The sequence below is a fragment of the Candoia aspera genome, chromosome 2 (genome assembly GCF_035149785.1).
Source record: "Candoia aspera isolate rCanAsp1 chromosome 2, rCanAsp1.hap2, whole genome shotgun sequence".
NCBI lineage: Eukaryota > Metazoa > Chordata > Lepidosauria > Squamata > Boidae > Candoia > Candoia aspera.
In genome coordinates this window covers 67,341,680-67,360,601 of record NC_086154.1, presented here as the reverse complement: position 1 = coordinate 67,360,601, position 18,922 = coordinate 67,341,680, and the positions used below count along the sequence as shown (strand labels likewise).

General features: G+C 35.5%; 1 protein-coding gene across 4 annotated transcripts in view; it reads right to left on the bottom strand.

The window, feature by feature from the left end:
- EBF1 (EBF transcription factor 1) overlaps positions 1 to 18,922 on the bottom strand; it is a 390,547-nt gene that overhangs the window by 3,682 nt on the left and 367,943 nt on the right. For 3 of the 4 annotated variants that reach the window (XM_063292126.1, XM_063292127.1, XM_063292128.1), the window contains exons 12-15: positions 9,066 to 9,131; positions 7,479 to 7,656; positions 5,659 to 5,838; positions 2,195 to 2,389 (exon numbers count right to left, since the gene is read on the bottom strand). In XM_063292126.1, the coding sequence (XP_063148196.1) occupies positions 2,195 to 2,389; positions 5,659 to 5,838; positions 7,479 to 7,656; positions 9,066 to 9,131 (619 nt within the window). Of the gene's footprint in view, positions 1 to 1,833; positions 1,903 to 2,194; positions 2,390 to 5,658; positions 5,839 to 7,478; positions 7,657 to 9,065; positions 9,132 to 18,922 lie in introns of all 4 variants that reach the window. The other variant, XM_063292129.1, reaches the window with a different exon arrangement.

Here is an 18,922-nt window from a genome sequence, read left to right as displayed (position 1 = left end):
TAGAATTTTAAATTGCATAGGGAACCCAACACGCGTTTTAATCAAATCTGCCCATAAGGGTATTTGGTCTTGAAAAAGTAGTATTCAGAAATTGGAAAATCAAGGAAGTTAAATCAACATTACCAATGCAAGCCAAACAGAATCTGAAATAGGACATAAACTGATATTTTATGGTAATCAATGATAGTATAAAACATCCAGAAGGCAATTTTTGAATCCTCAGAGATAAAAAAATATTTGCCAAACCTGGTTATTCTACTTTCATGTGGATTGCCTCAAAGAGGCCTCTCACATTTCAAAGTGCTACATTTAGTCCTCACTGTCCTAGAATTAAAAGAAACATTTACACAAACAAGTTCCTTTTGTTTGGAAAATGGGAGTAAGGCCAAGATTCAAAGAAGCAAGGAATTAGATCTCTTACTCCAAGGGAGCCTCAAATACATTTATGCAAAGAGCAGGATCCTTCTTCTACATTGCTTGCAAAAATCAAGGGAATTTCAAAAACAAATCTGATCCAACTGTTCACTTAAAAGAATGGAAAGAAAAAAATTGCACTCTGTTAAGGCGGGTTGCTGAGTAAGCTCCTTGAAACTCAGCTTTTAGTTGTGAATTTAAACTACTACACTGTTAGGAATTGGAGACTGTCTACGAGAGATGTCTTGAGATATGTTTGCAATGCCATGATGTTTAACTCTTCCTACAAATAATTCATAGGAAAATGTAGCAAAATGTATTTGCATTTAACAGTGCCATTTTGGACAGATGGAAGGAAAGTCAATTTTCATTTTTTCTTTAGAAAGGACAACTGGAGAATTGTTCCTTGGCCATTTTTGGAAATCACTAAATCTATTTCAGTAATGTAGAAATTTTGTGCAAAACACTAGGAATTAGTATGTTAAACAAATACAGTGAAAATGTATTTTTTTCTAGTAGATCTACAAACACATATATTGATTGCATTATTCTTTTTAAAAGCATAGATATTAACATGATAATTATTATAAAAAGCCTTATCACATATAACACTGACATATCATGAGCTGAAGTGAAGTATCTGTTTCTCACATACACACATACACATGCTACATAAAAATATTTACTGGTGGCCTGATCACACAAACGAAAGCTTAAAATGACAATCTGAGTCTATCTCAGAGGATTTTTCTCATTTTCTCAACTGGTCTTTATTTAAATAGAATATAGTTATGGGGATCATATATAGCCAATCTGATGAATCAAGAAGTTGATTGCTTTAAAGTTCCCAATCCTGAATGTTGTTTTAATGGTGCTGATCTATATTCACTTGGTCTCTGTTAGAAAATACTCTGGTAATGCTGGAATTCTATGAAAGACAAGAATGTTCTACAAATGGAACCGGAACAGTGGAAATCATGGTACAAACAATGCACTCCCCTTTGATGAATCATGCAAAGAAGTTTCCTGAATTTGACAGAGACATACAGTAGATAAGTTGGGAATCCATGTTTGCATAGATTACAACAGTACAAAGGGAGGAAGGCATCAGCTAAGGTCTGTTGGATGGCATAGAAATGAGGACTGGTAACAGCTGAGACCATTTTCAGGATGGCAGGTACTGTTTGCAGGTGGAAGTAGCTTACTCGCAGTACATTAATCATGGGAAAATAAGAAGATTGGTAACTTTCCTCAGTTCATAATGTGCCATCTATATTTAGTGATATGCTATCACAAGCAATCTGCTTTCTGTGCTACTTTCATCAACAGTGCTGCTCTTAATATGGATTTTGCACATGTGGACATGTCAAAGGAAAAAAACAAAATTAAAAGAAAGGAAGGGAAGATTGACTGACGTACTTCAGGAGAAGGCCAGACCCTGGAGAGACCCTGCAGTGGAGTACTTGCTAGAGTCCACAAAAGACTGGTCTGATAAAAGACAACAACAAGGAATAAGAAAGGAAAGAAAGAGAAAGGCTGGTATTAGTAAGCTGCAATACACTCATTTTAAGCAAACACTCAGACCATGATTTTAAGACACAGCATTTCAGTTCAACAGAGCAATAAAGACAGGCTGTGAGGGAACAAGGGCGAGTAACAACCATACAATGAAATCATAGGCCTTTCCCCACAATGTAGACAACGGAAAGTCCATTACCCTTTTCACACTCACACCCCACTTCCAATGCTGACAAAAAGCAGCATGCCCAGACCGGCCTACCTTGCAGGCTATTCCCATTGGTGCTGGTACAGGTGGGAGGAGGGGAAGTCTGTGGTCTGACAACAGGGGCAAAAGCACTCTTCTGTTTCACTGCTGAGACCATATTGGCTGGTGAGAAGGAGAAGATCCCAGAGGAGCTGCTACAGTTAGAAGGGAGACTAGTAGAAGACGCCATTGTTGGACTGGATGGCACGACTAGAGCAAAACAAGAACAGAAAGAAATTATTCTTGTCAAGACCATAAATGAATTTACCTACAGATCTAGGGGTATTTGCAAGGCTCTCTGAGTGACACCCAGAATGCTTGGTGTTTCACTCACATCAAAACTGAATGTCCCTTCCGAGAGTCCCTTATTGCAGAGGAAAACTGAAGTTTCCCTTCCCTTCCCCTAGGTCATGGGGAAAGAAACCAGACCATGACTTGTTCCCATACCAGTACTGTCTCAGGATTGCTGAAACTAGGTTAAACAGCACAAGGAGTTTTTGACACTGTATTTTAGCTTCAGGACAAGGCCGCACAGCAATAGGAGTGGCTGCTATCCTGTGAAGGTAATTTCTGAAGCGCTTTTGACAGGTAACTATATAATTAGAAATAATCCTCCTCTGCTTCCCCATCAATAATCCTGACTGGGCCTCTGATTCTTAAAGAGACGCAACTTGACAAGTTACAAATTTGTATTCTGCTTCACACATATTGTATTGTCCTAGGTGGTCCTCAGGATTAGTATGGCAAGGAAGCAAAGTGATTCTGAGCATCACAAAAGCAAATTGTTTTTTTTTTCTTTAATTGTTATTATGGTATTTATATTTTCAGAGATGAGAAGAAACACTTGTAGCATTCTCTGCCACATGAGCCAAATGGCTTATTTCGAGCCCTACACATTATAACTTGGGAGTATGTGCACACACTATTTGTTGTTTTGTCCAAGATAGTAAAATATTGTAGGCTATTCTTGTTGACCACATAGTTCACTTGAAGACACTGATCCCAAGATTTCTTGAAGTGTCAAGGACATTGGGGAGCACTTTTTAGATTGTCTGCATTTGTATGTAATTCAAACTGAATGCATATTTTGCATCCCCTGCAGCATTAGGCTTAAGGCTGAAGTGAAACAAACAAACACATGTTTCACAATCATTTTGGCAGGTAAATGCATTTGTTAAAGTTTCTTTTTTCCCCTTCCCTCCAATACAATATTGTTAGACTCACTTTCTTCTGCTATAGCTGAATTCTAGGTAAGGAGAAAGTATTTAAAGAAAAGAACCATTTTTATAATGTCTGAATTTATAAAATGATAAATTATTACACTATTATTTTACTATTCAATATGCATGTATGAAGCTGCAAATCTGTACATCTTCATTTGGGAATGAATCCATTTAATTTTATGGTACAGAGAATGAGAAAGAGAGACAGACAGACAACTTATATCCCATATTTTCCATGTGCTGTAGTCCCATTTCCTTGCATATTTCCTTGAGAAACAGCTCTAATGATTGGGACCTATAGTTTAAAAATCCCAAGCTTTATAAGCCAGCTAAAACATGTTTTGATTTTGAAAGCCAGAATTACTTTTTTAAAACCCTGCTGGTGCTTTATATAAAATAGTTAATGTCTTTACTTAAAATAGGACCAAATTACTTGAGTATTATTGTCTTCTGTGACTCTGGGAAAAAAGAAAAGATTCATTTAGAGGCCAAATTACTCATTTTTAAAAATCTTGTTTAGAAATTGTTTATGATCAGGATGTTTTATGAATAATTAAATGATATGGGAATGAAAATTCAAATTAGCTGAGGCATAGATGATTATTTTATTTGCATTTATACAGATAAAAATAATCCCTTTAGAATCTCTGTGCAAGCATATGATACCATATTTCTGAACCCCGATGAAATCAATTAATGGAAATTAAATGTTCAAAGTTTCACAGTCTGACAGATACTATCTTAGTATAAAGTCACTTGGTATATGCAAGCACTTGTGAAGGCAGAGCAATCAAAGCACCTAAATTGAATTGCAACTATACAGCAATTAGTTTATTGATTTAATTAAGAATGCCACCTTTCTAATTCTCAGGTCATGATTGAAACATTTTCTGATTTAAAATATTTGTTGTTAATAGGGCAGCAGTATATGTCAGGAAAATCATTCTAAGAATGATGATGATGATCAGACAAAAGTACTTAATAGGAGCAAACACATCACAAAGTTATAAGGCATAAATTTGGCATTGCTGAAATATTTCTAGGAGTGAACCAAATAATGTGGGTTAGATAAAGTGTCCTGTCAAACTCCCACAATCTCACATGTTGCCTGGAGATTATGGAAGGCAAGACTTCTAGAGGGCTCCAGTTTGTTGAGGCTGCCTTAGATTAAGAAGGTCACTCACTGATTTTTTTTAGTTTAACAAACTCAGTGGTAATAATAGGGCTATTAGAAAGTAATAGTCTAGTGGTTAAGGTGCTAGGCTAGAAACCAGGAGACCATGAGTTCTAGTCCCTGTGCAGGAAGTAAAAAGAGCACAACTGCTGTTTCTCAACCAAGAGTTCCACCCAATTTCAAAGCCGGCTGGGTGACCTTGGGCCAGTTGCACGCTCTCAGCCCAACTCACCTCACAGGGTTGTTGTTGTGGGGAAAATAGGGGGAGGAAGGAGTATTAGGTATGTTCGCCACCTTGAGTTATTTATAAAAATAATAAAAGTGAGATAAAAATAAATAAAAAATAAAAATAAAGTTATGAGCTATTATTGGCAATCAAATATGCCGGCCTTCCCCAATTTGCCATCCTTTAAATACATTGGGATTGCAAATCCCCTAATTTCCAACATAGATTTCTGAAAATTTTGGAAACTTCAGACCAGATAAACATGGATGGTATCAAGTTGCCACAGTAAGCCCATCTTCCCTTTAATTAGACTATTATAATCATTTCAATTATAGCATCTTTTGGTCTTTTCAATTACTGGTAAAATCAGGTTAATTTTCTTCCTACAGTTATGCACAGTGAAATGATCAACATGTATTCATGGATAAATGAATCCCCATTATCAGAAATTTTTGAAAAATGTGGTCTCCAGTCCAGAGATTCCTTATGTCAAAGCAGTCTGATATCAAGACTTTATTTAAATTGATCATTGGCTTTACAAGCTTGAACAGTAATTGGATAATGGGCCTGGATTCAACCCTTTCCATACAGATTATGGGTTATTAACACCTAGCATCTCTTGGAGACTTTACATATGATTTAAATATGCATTTTCACATATCCTAACCAGTATCAGTATCTTTTCAAGCAACAACAACAGCATGGACCTTATTGTGCAACCCTAAGCATATTCATGTTGAATTAAGCACATCAATATGTATCTGAAATTTTTTTTGAAATGTTTTCAACCATTACAGAAGCCTAAGCTATTCAGATATCTACTCTATATATATTGTGCAAGACGCATAATACATACTGGCATAGGGAGAGTTGGCAGCAGATCCATTCAGGAAGGTTGGAGAACCACCTAAATTGGACATTCCAGCATTTCCGTAGCCATTCATGCTTGTCGTGACGGAGTTGTAATTTGTCTGCTGAGGGGTGGTGCTTGGCACATAACCATGAGGAGACACACTGCTTGAGTTACGAGTAAAACCTTTTGCAGGAAGTAAAAAGAGCACAACAGCTGTTTCTCAACCAGGAGTTCCACCCAATTTCAAAACATTCCAAAGCCTACTATGCTAAAATTGGATGAGAGTTCAGTAAAAAATGCAATTGTGGGGAGAAAATGAGGGAGTGGCTTTTTCAAATAGCTTATAAAGTGAGTATACATTATTTATACTTATTAATTGCTCTATAGTCACATTTTCTATGTGTTATACAAAATGGATTCACTATAAACATTATTTCAATATTCCAGCCATAAACAATTAAAAATCCAAACCATCAAGAAAATCCAAATTGTTACAAATATAGTATGATACAAAATACCATATGGATTGCTGGAACTACATAAGCTGAAACTACTATCAGTGCCATAAATAACCAAGATTGTTGAAAAAAATTAAGAGTCAGAGTAGAAAGGAAACATCCTTTCCTGGTGCTGAAAGAACAACAATTATGGGTGCGAGACAAGTTTTCCTAGAGAGTGCATTCTGCAGTGGGAATCCACCAATAAAAAGTGTTGAGAACGTTTAAGTAGGTGTGAGGCATCGTAGTGCGTCATAGATGGAGAAGATATTGCAAGCAGCTATGGGATACAGCCTGATGGATTCTATCATAGTTTTCTGCAAATGTTGTCAGCCATGCATTCAGCAACCTGTTAACCATTTGTGACAAATTCATACTGCTAAAAAAAAGAAAAGGAAAAAAAGTGTTTCTTGCTTGTTAAATCTGAAGAATGGTTAAATTAGCTCTAAAATATTAAAATAAAGGACAGTCATTTTCTGCTATTTCAGACTTCTAAGATCTATTCATTAGAAAACCTATGAGGGCTATCTGTAGAAAAATAATAAAGAATTAATAGTATGATGCTTGCAGCCGTACTTTATAAAAGAATAGCTGCACTTTTGGATGTGGGTGCTGTAGCCTTGGTTACATGAAATACACATGAAGTTGTACTAGTTCTAGGAAAAAAGGAACACTCATCCCTTAATAAAAGTAAAATTAGGCTGGATGCAATAATCATTCCAGAAGTGCAATTAAAACTTTACCTGGATTCTGAAGCTCATGATATCCCAACATGTAATCCTGCACTACTGAAGCTTTCCCTCTGATCCTAGTCACCCCAGACTAGAAGCCCTGATCATGGGAATAGTTCCTGAGTAATATTGCTTCCTGTTTCTGACATTCTACAGGAATGCTGGAACTACATAAGCTGAAACTACTATCAGTGCCATAAATAACCAAGATCTTTGAAAAAAATTTAAAAGTCAGAGGAGAAAGGAAACATCTTTTCCTGGTACTGAAAGAACTATAAACAACTATGCCTGTATTCAAATGAAAGAATCATGCTTAGATCCCAGGGTTTACTTAGAAGATTTTCATTTTTAGACTTATTGATCATAACTCAATGAGATGTGTAGTTGAACCTTTATTCTGGCTTCACAATGACCCCAGTTTATCACAATCCATTTCACAGATGATTATGCAAATGTACTGTATATTGCCTGGACCCTGAGCTGTTCTATATATAACTCTAAAGGAAAAGCATGCTGAGTGAAAGTAATATGCATTATGTCTTTTATTTACCATATAGCGTCTTTTTTCAAGGGGAAAAAATCTTCTTCAGCTTACCCTGATTGGTGGCCTGTGAGGCTTCTGAGACATTTACTGCTAACTGACCACTAAATGAATTCACACCCATCATGCCTGCATGGACTGATGTATTAGCGAGTGCAGGGAGTTGGTTATGATTGCGAGGGACACTGTAGAGTGCTTCTGCAATATCAGCTGCTCTTTTCAGGATTATTTCCTGCAAAAACATGAGTTTAGATATGGAAGAATGTCATTAAATACAAAACTAGCTAGGACATATGAGAACTGGGCTGCAAAAATCCAGGTGACCACTAGATGTCAGCAAAGTATATTTTCTGCCTTCCTTCCTACCATCTAGTGGTTTTTTACAGCTACTGATCCAGTCGCTCTGAATCTACTCATCAGTTCAAAGTCCACACTAGTGCACACTTTCTTAGCAATGGAACAATTGATCTATGTATCAGATTATGACCTCATTTATTCAAAGGAAATAATGAATGACAGCGTAACTGTGACTGATACCACGATGAACCAACTCTTTGCTCCTATTCTGTAAAATGGGGACAAAGCTAGAAAGCTGAAGATGTTCACTGTAAAGTATTTATTTATTTATTTTTATTAAATTTTGCCACTGCCCATCTCCCCCCAAAGGAGGGACTCTGGGCGGTTTACAATAGTGATAAAAGCATTAAAATATCATAAACATAAATATCAAATACAATATAATATAAGACATAAATATAGTATAAAATCCAGATGACAATGATAATTAAAATACCACTCATATTTATCTAAAGGGTCATTTTAGGGCACCAGCCATCTCCAGGAGTGATTACATATATAAAGTATTACATATAAATACATACTGCTAGTCTTAGAAAGAACAAATAAATACACGTGTTGGGAAAATCATAATGTTTAGTCCAACCCAGTTTGTAGTGAACAGCTATCTACATCCCAGAAAGCAAAAGACACAAAAAAAGTAGAGTTTGATAGACCAAAGGACTGAAGATGGGGAAGCTAATCTCACTGTATTGATATCAGCTAGCTAAGAGTGACCACCATTTACTTCAGCAGGGCTTATTTTTGAAAAAACCCATAAAATTCCCGTGTTAAACATCTGTCTTCAGTTTAAGGATCTTATCCAAAAAGTTCTATAAAATCAGGACCTGGCCCAGTGAGAATTACTGTAGTTAGGCCTATACTTCTTAAATTACACAAAGATAAAGTCTCTAAACAGAATGCCCAAGTTGTGGATTATATTTTATGCTGATATTAAGTTAACTATTTGGCACGAGCAACTCCCAAACAGCTCATACCATATTTGTCTATTTAAATTCCATTGAAAGTATAACACATTAAAATTATAAAATACGAATAACACAGACCTGTGTTTTCGTTATTTGAGCAAAGCAAAACCAATAGTGTAATCAAAAATTAAGACGCTACTGTCAGAAACTTTGAGATGAGTTTGGTTCAAGGAGGAAGTTCTCCTGGATCCATTATGGCTCTCTCATTGCTTTTCTCCAATTTTTAAATTTTATTTTTCTATGTGCATGTAAGATGACTCTATACACAGATTTCAGAACACCAAGTTGAGAGCTATTTAACCAAGCATGCGTTTACCTGATTGTTATGTGGCATACCATAGAGTGCTTCCACCAGATCAGCTGCCCTCTTGAGTATTACTTCCTGTTAGAAAGAAAAGAGGAATGGTGAATTTTACCCACATTCATGCAGGAAAAGGCAGTTTGCAGTTCTAACACTGTGTCCTCAATTACATTTTCAGTCACAGCAGCCTTAAAAATCAACAGTACCTAGTCAACTCAGAATGTTGCTAAATCATGAATTCATCCAGTTCATGCACAAGTTAAAAGGTAAAACGTGCTTGAGCTGCAAAATAAAATCTGTCACTCAATTGTCTACTACCTGTACAGAAGCTGTTTGCAGCTTTATTGCAGAATAAGACCTACATTTCTTTGTTCAATTATTGCAATCAATGTCACCCAGAGCATGTCACAGATTTCTTTCATGCTGTTTATTTGGCTCTTAATTTACATAATAGAAAAGTGTCCTTGTCAAATCAACCATATTGTTGGGCTATCTCTGGAATGCTTTTGCTGATCCGATAATAAAACCAACTTCTACGCTTCATCTTTTTGCCATGGTTAGGTGCCAATATCCTGGTACTCAAAAAGGAAAGAAAGGTTTTGAAGACAAGCAGCAACTGAAAAAAGACGTTAAGGGTTTTTCTTCATGGAATTTGGGAGGGATGGGAGTGGAGTGTCTTAATTTTAGGCAGAAGCATATCTTTAATTTCCATGGTTGCTCACTTCTCCATCTGCTCATTTATTTTTCCTTGTTGTGTCCCTAAACTCATTTGTATTAGGAACATCTCTTCATTTCCCTGCTCCAGCTACACCCTCATGCTTTTGAGACTGACATCTGCATAGCACAATGCTCTCTTTGTATTTTTAGCACGTAAAACTTCCAGAACAAGAGTGGAGTCAATAAAATATATTTGTAAACTACAGGTATCTTTCTACATCACTGAATTGATAATACTGTATACAGTTGATTTCCACTGTGTGAATCAAAATCTTACTAGGTAACTTCTACCAAAAATAATTGATTTTTATAGATATGGCAGAATAAAAGCTGAATTGTAATATATTTTTGCAGATGCTTTCTGAAGCTAGATGCAATTTTTTAAGAACTGACTTTTGAGTTAAGCTGCGAAGCTTAACTAGGAATGTTTTATACACTAGTTAGATTTTCTAACTAAAAGAAGTAGTAATGCTCAATTTTCATATACTATAGTCTCTTATCAGAAAATAGAGATATAATTGCATTCATTTTGCTGTCACCATAACCTCTTCAAAATCCTTGAACAACTCTTCAGATGACAAGCTTTTAGATGCATATTAGCATTTTTCAATTTAAAATTCTCTACAATATATGCTAAAAGAGTTGGCATATTGCAGTAGGTACTTATGATATACATGATGTCCTAAATTTAAAAATGAGATTGTAAGTGTGTTTTGAACCCCCATACACATTTATCATTCCTTAGAACCACAGCACACTCTCCCCTTCATAATGCACATTTCAATTTTTTTTCATGCTTATAGCCAGGTGCATTATATAATTGATGGGTTTTGAATCAATACATTTGAAACTATTTATTTCTGAAGAGATCACTAACTCCTGTCTTTGTCCTTTCTATGCATCCTGACCAAAGTACTGAATAATTTACAAGCGCATGAATTGAATGCACACGATACCCATATGGAATCAGGCCATGCTGGTTCAGCCGAGCTACTTAGAAAATCAGTGAGCTCAGCCTGCCTTGTAAAAGATTAAAAATCTAGACTAGAAGGGAAGAACAGCTTGTCAGATTTGAGTTTTCCAATTCCTAGTAAATTAAAAGATCCTGTCCAAGCAAGATGATTTTGAAAATGTAATGCTATCCCAGGTGACATCATCAACAATTGCATAACATTATTATAAAATGGCCAATCACTCCTATTGTTATGAAAAATGTGTCTTATTCCTTAGCCCCAATTAATAATAAAACTTGTACTTTGCTGTAAGTCTGAGCCTTACAAAGTAAACCAGATATTAACTTTGGAGCAGTTTAATTCCCCCTAATAGAATTTCTATGGGAAATACGGTTTATGAACTGTCTTAATGTAACTACATAGAAATCTAAACTTCCATTCTTAAGAGATACACAGTTTCTTAATAGTAACACTACAATAAAATAATTTGAACTGCAGAAGCTTTCCGCACAGTTTATCATTGGAATATATTGAATAAACGTCACTACAATTTACATGTAGTCAATGTTTAGGTTGCATTTCTTTTTATAACAAGCAATTGCCTATACATTTCATGTTTCCTTAAACAAAATCACCACATAATAACACCTTTCTTTCATATAGTATTGTCAGATGTTGCAAAAAATTATGGAAACAAATCTTGCCAGGTAATTCTTAAGCCTTTACATAAAAATAACAGCTTTTCTATTCAGTCGAGCTGTTAATATGACACACAATAATAAATGTAACCTAAAACATTTTAGGTTCCAACCCATTTATGAGCACAGTGCTGACTTCAAATGCAATGTGGTACCTAAAAGTCTTCCAGAAAGTGCTGTTCCCGCAACAGCACTGGCAAGGTGGTTGAATTGCAGTGACCAGAAAATTGTTCTCACCTCTGTGTCATTACCTTCACAGTGAACCAGCCCCGAGCGTGTTTGTGTTCGGGATCTAATATATTGCCTTTCAATCAGAGCTGAGAGCCACTGAACACATAGACAGAACATGACGAGCAGGTCAGGAAAGCAATAAAGATTTTACAGAGCTGTCCAAGGTGCTAAATTTACTCAATAATGGGTTTGGCACCATAGTGTTAACCTCTCATTTACTACCAGTTTGAGAGACTAAATTGAAGTAGCTGACTTCATTTACCTTGAAATGTATATTTTATGACATTATGTAAGTAGATTGAAAGGGCACTGCAGCTTTAACAATTGAAGCATGCTAAAGCATGTTCAAGATTATGGCTGGCTGTTTATTGTATATTGTATATTTTACTTAAAAGTATATGGAACATTAAAATGTACTGATTAACCTTCTGAATGTTATTGTAAGAAGGATAGCTGATATAAGAAAATACCTACACCTTTGAAAGGCAATATTGTGCTACTGAAAGTGTGCATAAAGAGAAGCACAGAAAGGTTGTCTTCAAGTAGACTCTAGAGCACTGTAAATACACTCACACACCAACATTTAATATTTATTTTTATTTATTTATTTGATTTATATTACTGCCCCTCTCCCCCAATGGGAGATTGTTTTGTACAATATTTGTTTTTAGATTAGCAAGTTACAACATTCCCATGTGCATTAATAGTATTAAGCATGCATATTCCATTTTCATGACCCTTGCCCATGCCCCTTTTCATCTTGTAAGTTTAGGCTCCCATTCTAGACATACTCACCTGGCATTAAGAAGTAACACTGGAGAGGGTAACTAGGCAAAGGATTGTAACTGTTATTTTTAGTGATTAAAACAACTCATTCAGGAATCAGCCAGCTAATATTTTAAGAGCATATCTGGCAGAGTGGCGCATTATCCCTGTATACTATATTTGTTTCTTTTATGTCATCATGGATTGGTTAAAGTTTGTAGAGATTAAAGTGGCACACCAACCTCTGCAAAATTAGTCAAAGATGATAAACCAGATGATTCACTTAACATTTTTTTTTTCAGCAAAGAAATCTGTCGGTAATGGCTCTTAGTAGTCTATAACCAGAAAGCTTGGAGGCCAGAAAGCATGTGCTGTATTTGCACCTTATCCCTAAAGACTGGGGGAAAAGGGAATCCTGGCTGAAAGAAAACTCAATCAGCCCCCTGCAAGACAAATGGACTCAAAAGAAAAAGGAAGGCCAATACCCCAGAGTTCATTGACTAGGATTGTTCTTAAGAATGATTGCTGGTTTATGTTGAACCTCAGAATTTGGTATGATCTCATGGACAGGAGTTATTTCTGGTTAGGTTGGAGAAGGAAAAGTGAGTTTAAGCTTTTTGTTAGAAGATTTAAAAAGGGAATGTATTGAGGTACACTGGCCTGCACTTAACTTTTAAGGCATTACTAAATTTTAATCTTAATCAATCCAGAGAGATCAGCAAGAACTCCACAGAAAGGAGATCTGTGACCTGAAGTTTATTAACTGAGATTGTATAACTTTTATTACAGAGTAATTCATTATAGTTTTGTAAAATCAACAAGAAATGCTGATGGGGATAAGGACGAGGAGGAAGGAAATCTACCTAATGGCTTAAAACATCTGTGATTTGGATATTGTTTGTGGTATTTTTTGTATAAGCTTTCTTTGGACAGGGCAGAACAACTTACATAGATTATTGCCATCACAGTAACATTGATTGATTCATCTATGTTTGAATTTCAGTTATTACTAATTCTGTTAAAGTATACCATGCAAAACAACTGAATAAGCACTGTGTAAAGGCTTTTAATTGGAATATCCCATCTTAAACATTTCTGAAACAATAGAATTCTATTAAAGCTAGTATTTATCAATCTGTTAATCTACAAAGACTGCAATTGCTTTTTAATCTCTCTCTCTCTCTCTCATTGCCCAACAAAAAGTAGTTTGATCCAAAGCAATAACAAAAATGTTTCTTACATTTAGTTTCTTTTTTATTATTTCAGAATATAATTTAATGGGCAAGGAAAATAGCTGGTTCTCTTCTAAAAGGAAAGCAAGATGAGAAAGAAATCCAGTACTAATTAGCCAGGCTAATTTACTGAATTGAAAGTGATCTTATTCCCCCATACCTTCCACTTATTTTATTATGTATTCAGAAATCCAAATGCCTTAACTTCTTTCACTCAATCTTTCCATTCTGAAACAACACAAAGAGTCAAATATAAAAAATGAACCTGGGGTGATATTATGTGAGATACAACACTGATGCAAAGAGTTATGTCCATGGAAAGAACAAGTTTGGAGGTTGGAGTAAAATATACAGGAACCCCACATTTACTTAGGGTTTCTACCACAACATTCAATGTGGATAATACCAGTGAGAAATCATCAATGCATGCACTTGCTTTGAACATGATTGTATAATATCTTATACAACTGTTCAAGGCTTTGTTGACTCAACCATTTTGCTCACAATTAAATCAATTAAGAAATGAGCAAAATGCTGATTTTTTATAAAGTGATTAATGTTAACAACAAGCCACCTTCAAAGGTTTGTTTATTCCAGGAAGCATATTCATTTTCAGTCAATAACTATTCATAAGATATGAAGCTTATCAATTACTTAAGCCCCAACAATGATAGGATATTTTTAAGACTCCATTAGCATTGTATTGTGACAAAGATAACTGAGAAATCATTCATCTTTTGTAAAAGTGCTTAAGGATATCATTCATAGTTTTCATATGCTATTTGCAGCTGATAAATTCTGACTCCTAGTTTCTTATTTCATTGATGCTGCAACAAAACACCAAGTTATTTTATAATACAAATTCTGATTCTGCAAGAAAGCAAGACTTGAAAATTTCAGATTAAAATCACAAGATTGCAAATTGATTTTTGGGAATCTTATCCATATGGGATTAACTTCAGAGAAAACATGACTAAAACATCTGTGAAATTTTAGTTGTTATAGTGACATATTCCCCTTTATATTAGGACCTTACTGCATCTGCCAGGGTACTTTTCCATGTGAAGCATATGCTCTCTTATTGAATTCTATTAACATCTGGCACCTGCTCACCCATATGTTCACCCAAAATATATGTGACAATCTCTTTCTTTCACTATGTTGATGAACTACTTGCACATTTCTGACACTCCTTTCTGGGTAGAACCTTTGCTACTATTTTTAGTGCAAGAATAATCCTCATGTACAGGTAGTCTGAAATAATATAAAATACTAGACACTAAATGATGGAGAATCAACCCATTAATTATTAATGCAACATTCACTTTCTCTGTGTTTGTGTGTATAGATGTGCATATAAACTCTAATTTCTTGAGCACTTTTAAATGGTAAATAATGGTGTAAAAAGACCCACCCTCAAATGGTATGACTTTAGTTCAGAGAGAAGCAGCTTGCTCATACCCTCTGCCATTTTCTGATTTAACTTCTTCAAGATGTCTTTACAGAGGGGGTCCCCCTTCTTCTCGTTGTCCACACTCTCCCCTTCTCCACACTCTGAAACTCTACAGCTCCATCAGTGCTTTCATGTTTAATGGGATCTTGTGAATAATGAAATTCAGGATCCTGAGGTGTGACCTCCAGCAGGTAAAAGGTTCCAATTTCCTTGGCATCTCAAATTTAAAATACCATACACTTGGTGATGATAAAGACCTCAGATACTGAAAAGCTGCTCTTGGAGTAAACAATACTAAACTAGCTTGGTCTTCATCCAAACTGAAGATTACAGTCTGTGCCCTAGGCACTAACAAAAACACTCACTGTATGACCTTGCCACCTCCTCCACACGGAGCCAAGCTGATAAAGGAAATATATAAGATAGCAATTTTTGAATACTGAAGGGTAAATGCATGCAGGCATCAAGCCATGAATATATTACAAATCAATAAGAAAAAAGAGCCTTGATCACAAGGGGGCTAATACCTCAGCAAGGAGGAAAAAAGCAACTAATTCATCTAGTTGCTATTGTACAGTAAAATACCAAGCTGTGTATATTCCTTCTGTTTCAAAGTATTTCCCAATGTATCATTTGGCATTCCATTCCTGAAAGCAGTCTATGAAGCAAGAGACAGAGTAGGAACAGGTAGTTCTGCTACATCTTAGTTATACTTACAATGGCTAAAACAACATTAAAAAAGACAGCCAGGGAATTAGAGCAGTGCTGATGGACAAGGAGAGTTCAAGATTCCTGATCACTGCATGGGGAGGCTTTGGGTATGCATTCCTTACACAGCAAATTTCCTCTTGGCTCTAATCAAAGCAGGTAAGTCAGCTTTTTTAAATATAGTATCTTCAGACTTACCTGGATCATGAGAATCTTTTTTAAATATACTATCTTCATCCTTTATTTGGATCATGAGAATCTGGCTCCAAAGCACATAAAAATATGATTTGGTAGAAGCCCAAGGACTTCTCATTCTTTCTGGTGATTCCTTGTGCTTTTCCAAGCACATGGATTCTCAAAATGCAAGGAGATTCTGTCTACATAGCTTATGTGGCCTGTGTTCAGATGTATTAAATATAAAAAGTTCTAATCAGCTAAACTTAACAATTGTTGTATAGTACTTACCAACACTTGGTACATGCCCCCCAAGATTGTGTTTAATCTTACAGGGTTAGAGTAAAATATAGGTTAGATTTTTTTTTTAATTCCATCAGGAAAAAAATAGAACTCTTAAAAGACAATAAGGTTGTTAGAAGCTACATAACTGCTGGCTCTTAATGGGGCTTATGAAGATGGAAAAGGAAAAAGGTGATTTTCTGATCTCTGGTAGTATTTTGTTCTGTTTTGCCCAGGCTCAGTATATATATTTTTTTTAAAAAGGCAGAAGGTGTATGTGTGTGTTATATTAAAATGTTAAAAAAATCCCTGCTCTATTATAACCCTTGCAAATGAGTACACTCACTTACATTTTATCATAGGCATAATTTTTAAAAAGTCTCTGGAAGGGGCATTCTCATTACAATAAAGGTCCACTTCAGGCCCAATTGAAATGAAAAGAAAGAGCACAGCTTACATCTAGATACCAAGTGGTAATTTCTAGGGAAACATAAAATGCCAAATGTATAACAATTATGTTTTATAACTCTGTGTTCAAAGGACTTAATAGTATTTTATTGCACTGAGAGGCTTCAGCTCAAGCAGACCTATTTTACTGGAGTGCTCCCTGCCTTATGTTGTTAAAGCACTTCATCAACTTTCTTTCTTATTATCAGCAAGAGAAAGATGTGATTAATTTTTGAACATGCAGCCCTAAAAATCTGGCAGTAACTAATTTCTCTAAGCAGATGTCTCAAACAGTTATACAAACGGATAAATTAAATTTCTTCAGGAATATCAGGGGCATAAGATATCCGATACCAAACCCAACAGAGGCCAGAATTGTGATAGCTATCATTGCATTTAATCTTAATTGAGTCTGTTCTCAGTGGTAGCAGGTACAACTATTCTCTTTCAAGCATATGTTAAGAACCTTTGGGCAAGGGGTAGAGGAAAAGACCAGAGATTAGATAGGTAGATAAGCAGGCAGGCAGGCAGAGACAGACAGACAGATAGATAAACAGTCATTCATTGTATCTAAGTGTATTTTAATTTTATTTTACTCAAATACCTAATAGGTGTCATGCGGAGAGATTACAAAGCTGTTGACAATATTTTCATTATTTGTTATCCTCAAATAAATAAGTGCAAACAGCTGACAGTGATTTTGAACCAGCTGAACAAGTTACTTTGTAAGCTCTGTGAGCCAGGGGCAAATGCTTCTTCCCTCCTCTATAAGCAGGAATATATTTTTCAGACATGGTTACTACAGTAATGGTAGAATACATGAATTTTTTTGTCCTGGAAGGCAGTCTGAGTTTCCATACTGTAGTCCGAGGATGTTAGGATTTAAAGAACTAATATCGAAGCGAATATTTGTAGCTCAGGGTTGAACTGTGGAGTCCTTGGTGCTCTCTGAGCCTTGTTGTTTTCTTGCAGACGTTTCATTGAAGATGTTGCCTAGTCTGGCAATGAAACGTCTGCAAGAAAACAACAAGGCTCAGAGAGCACCAAGGACTCCAAAGAACTAATATGTCTGAAATAAAATGGCTGTTTTTTTTTATAAAAGAAAGATAAATACTTGGCTTTTTTATTAATACAAAATAAATGTCAAGCAATTTTGTCTTAGTTCTAGTTAATATTGCTGAAGAACCGTGAAGGGTTGGTCAACAAATAAAGTACCCCAAGTACTTCATTGGTAATTTCTTTATTTATTTATTTTTCAATTATTATTTTTTTATCACTGCCCATCTCCCTCAAAAGGGGGACTCTGGGTGATTGAAATGAATTAATTACTGATTTATCATTATTGAGTGTAACTTTTCATTGTCTGTGAACCAGGTAATCCTAACTATGGAGCCTCCATTACTGTTTCATAAGCAATAATACAAGACTACTCATTCAGTTGGACAATCTCTGATAAAATAGGCCAAGATATTTGATTTTACAATGAACAATCACTAAGCCTGGTCTCACAGTAATCCTAATTTTCCCTTTGTAAAACGGATTACTATATGCCTTTGCCCAAGTATCTATAATGAAATGCAGTTTGTAAACCCCCCTGTGTCCTAGGAAAGAAAGATGACAGTATTTTCCTGCATACTGTACTAAATGACATCATCATAATAGGAACAAAGATCTCTTTATTGCCCACTTGCAGTGTTCTATAGAATTATGCAATGTTCATATTTCATTTAAAAAAATCAAATCACACTATATATCTTTTGATCTTGACTTTAAGCAGCAACATTGGAGCTCTACAGGGATATCCTATGAAATTATTCAAACTGAGTCCCATTTCATAAATAATACAATAATACAATGAATGGTTTGACTTTGTTTTCAGAAACACTTTCATGGTTGGCTCATCTAAATACAGTAGGCTGAGCCAGTAGCAGATGTTTACCAACATTTGTGGAAAGGATGCTAGATCTAGATACTGCTAGAAATTCCAAAGACTCAAGGAATTGTTTTACCTTGCATACAAGGAAGAAACATAATCACTAACATTAAGCTTAATCTAAAATGAATTCAGGGTGATTGAGTTCCTCAATGAATATTGTAGAAACTTTTTTTTAAAAAATCTGTGAGTTGTTTTTTTCTGATCATTAAATGTGGGTGCACCCACATACGTTGCTAAGAAAATGTGCACTTTACCATATCCCTGAGAATTGTCATT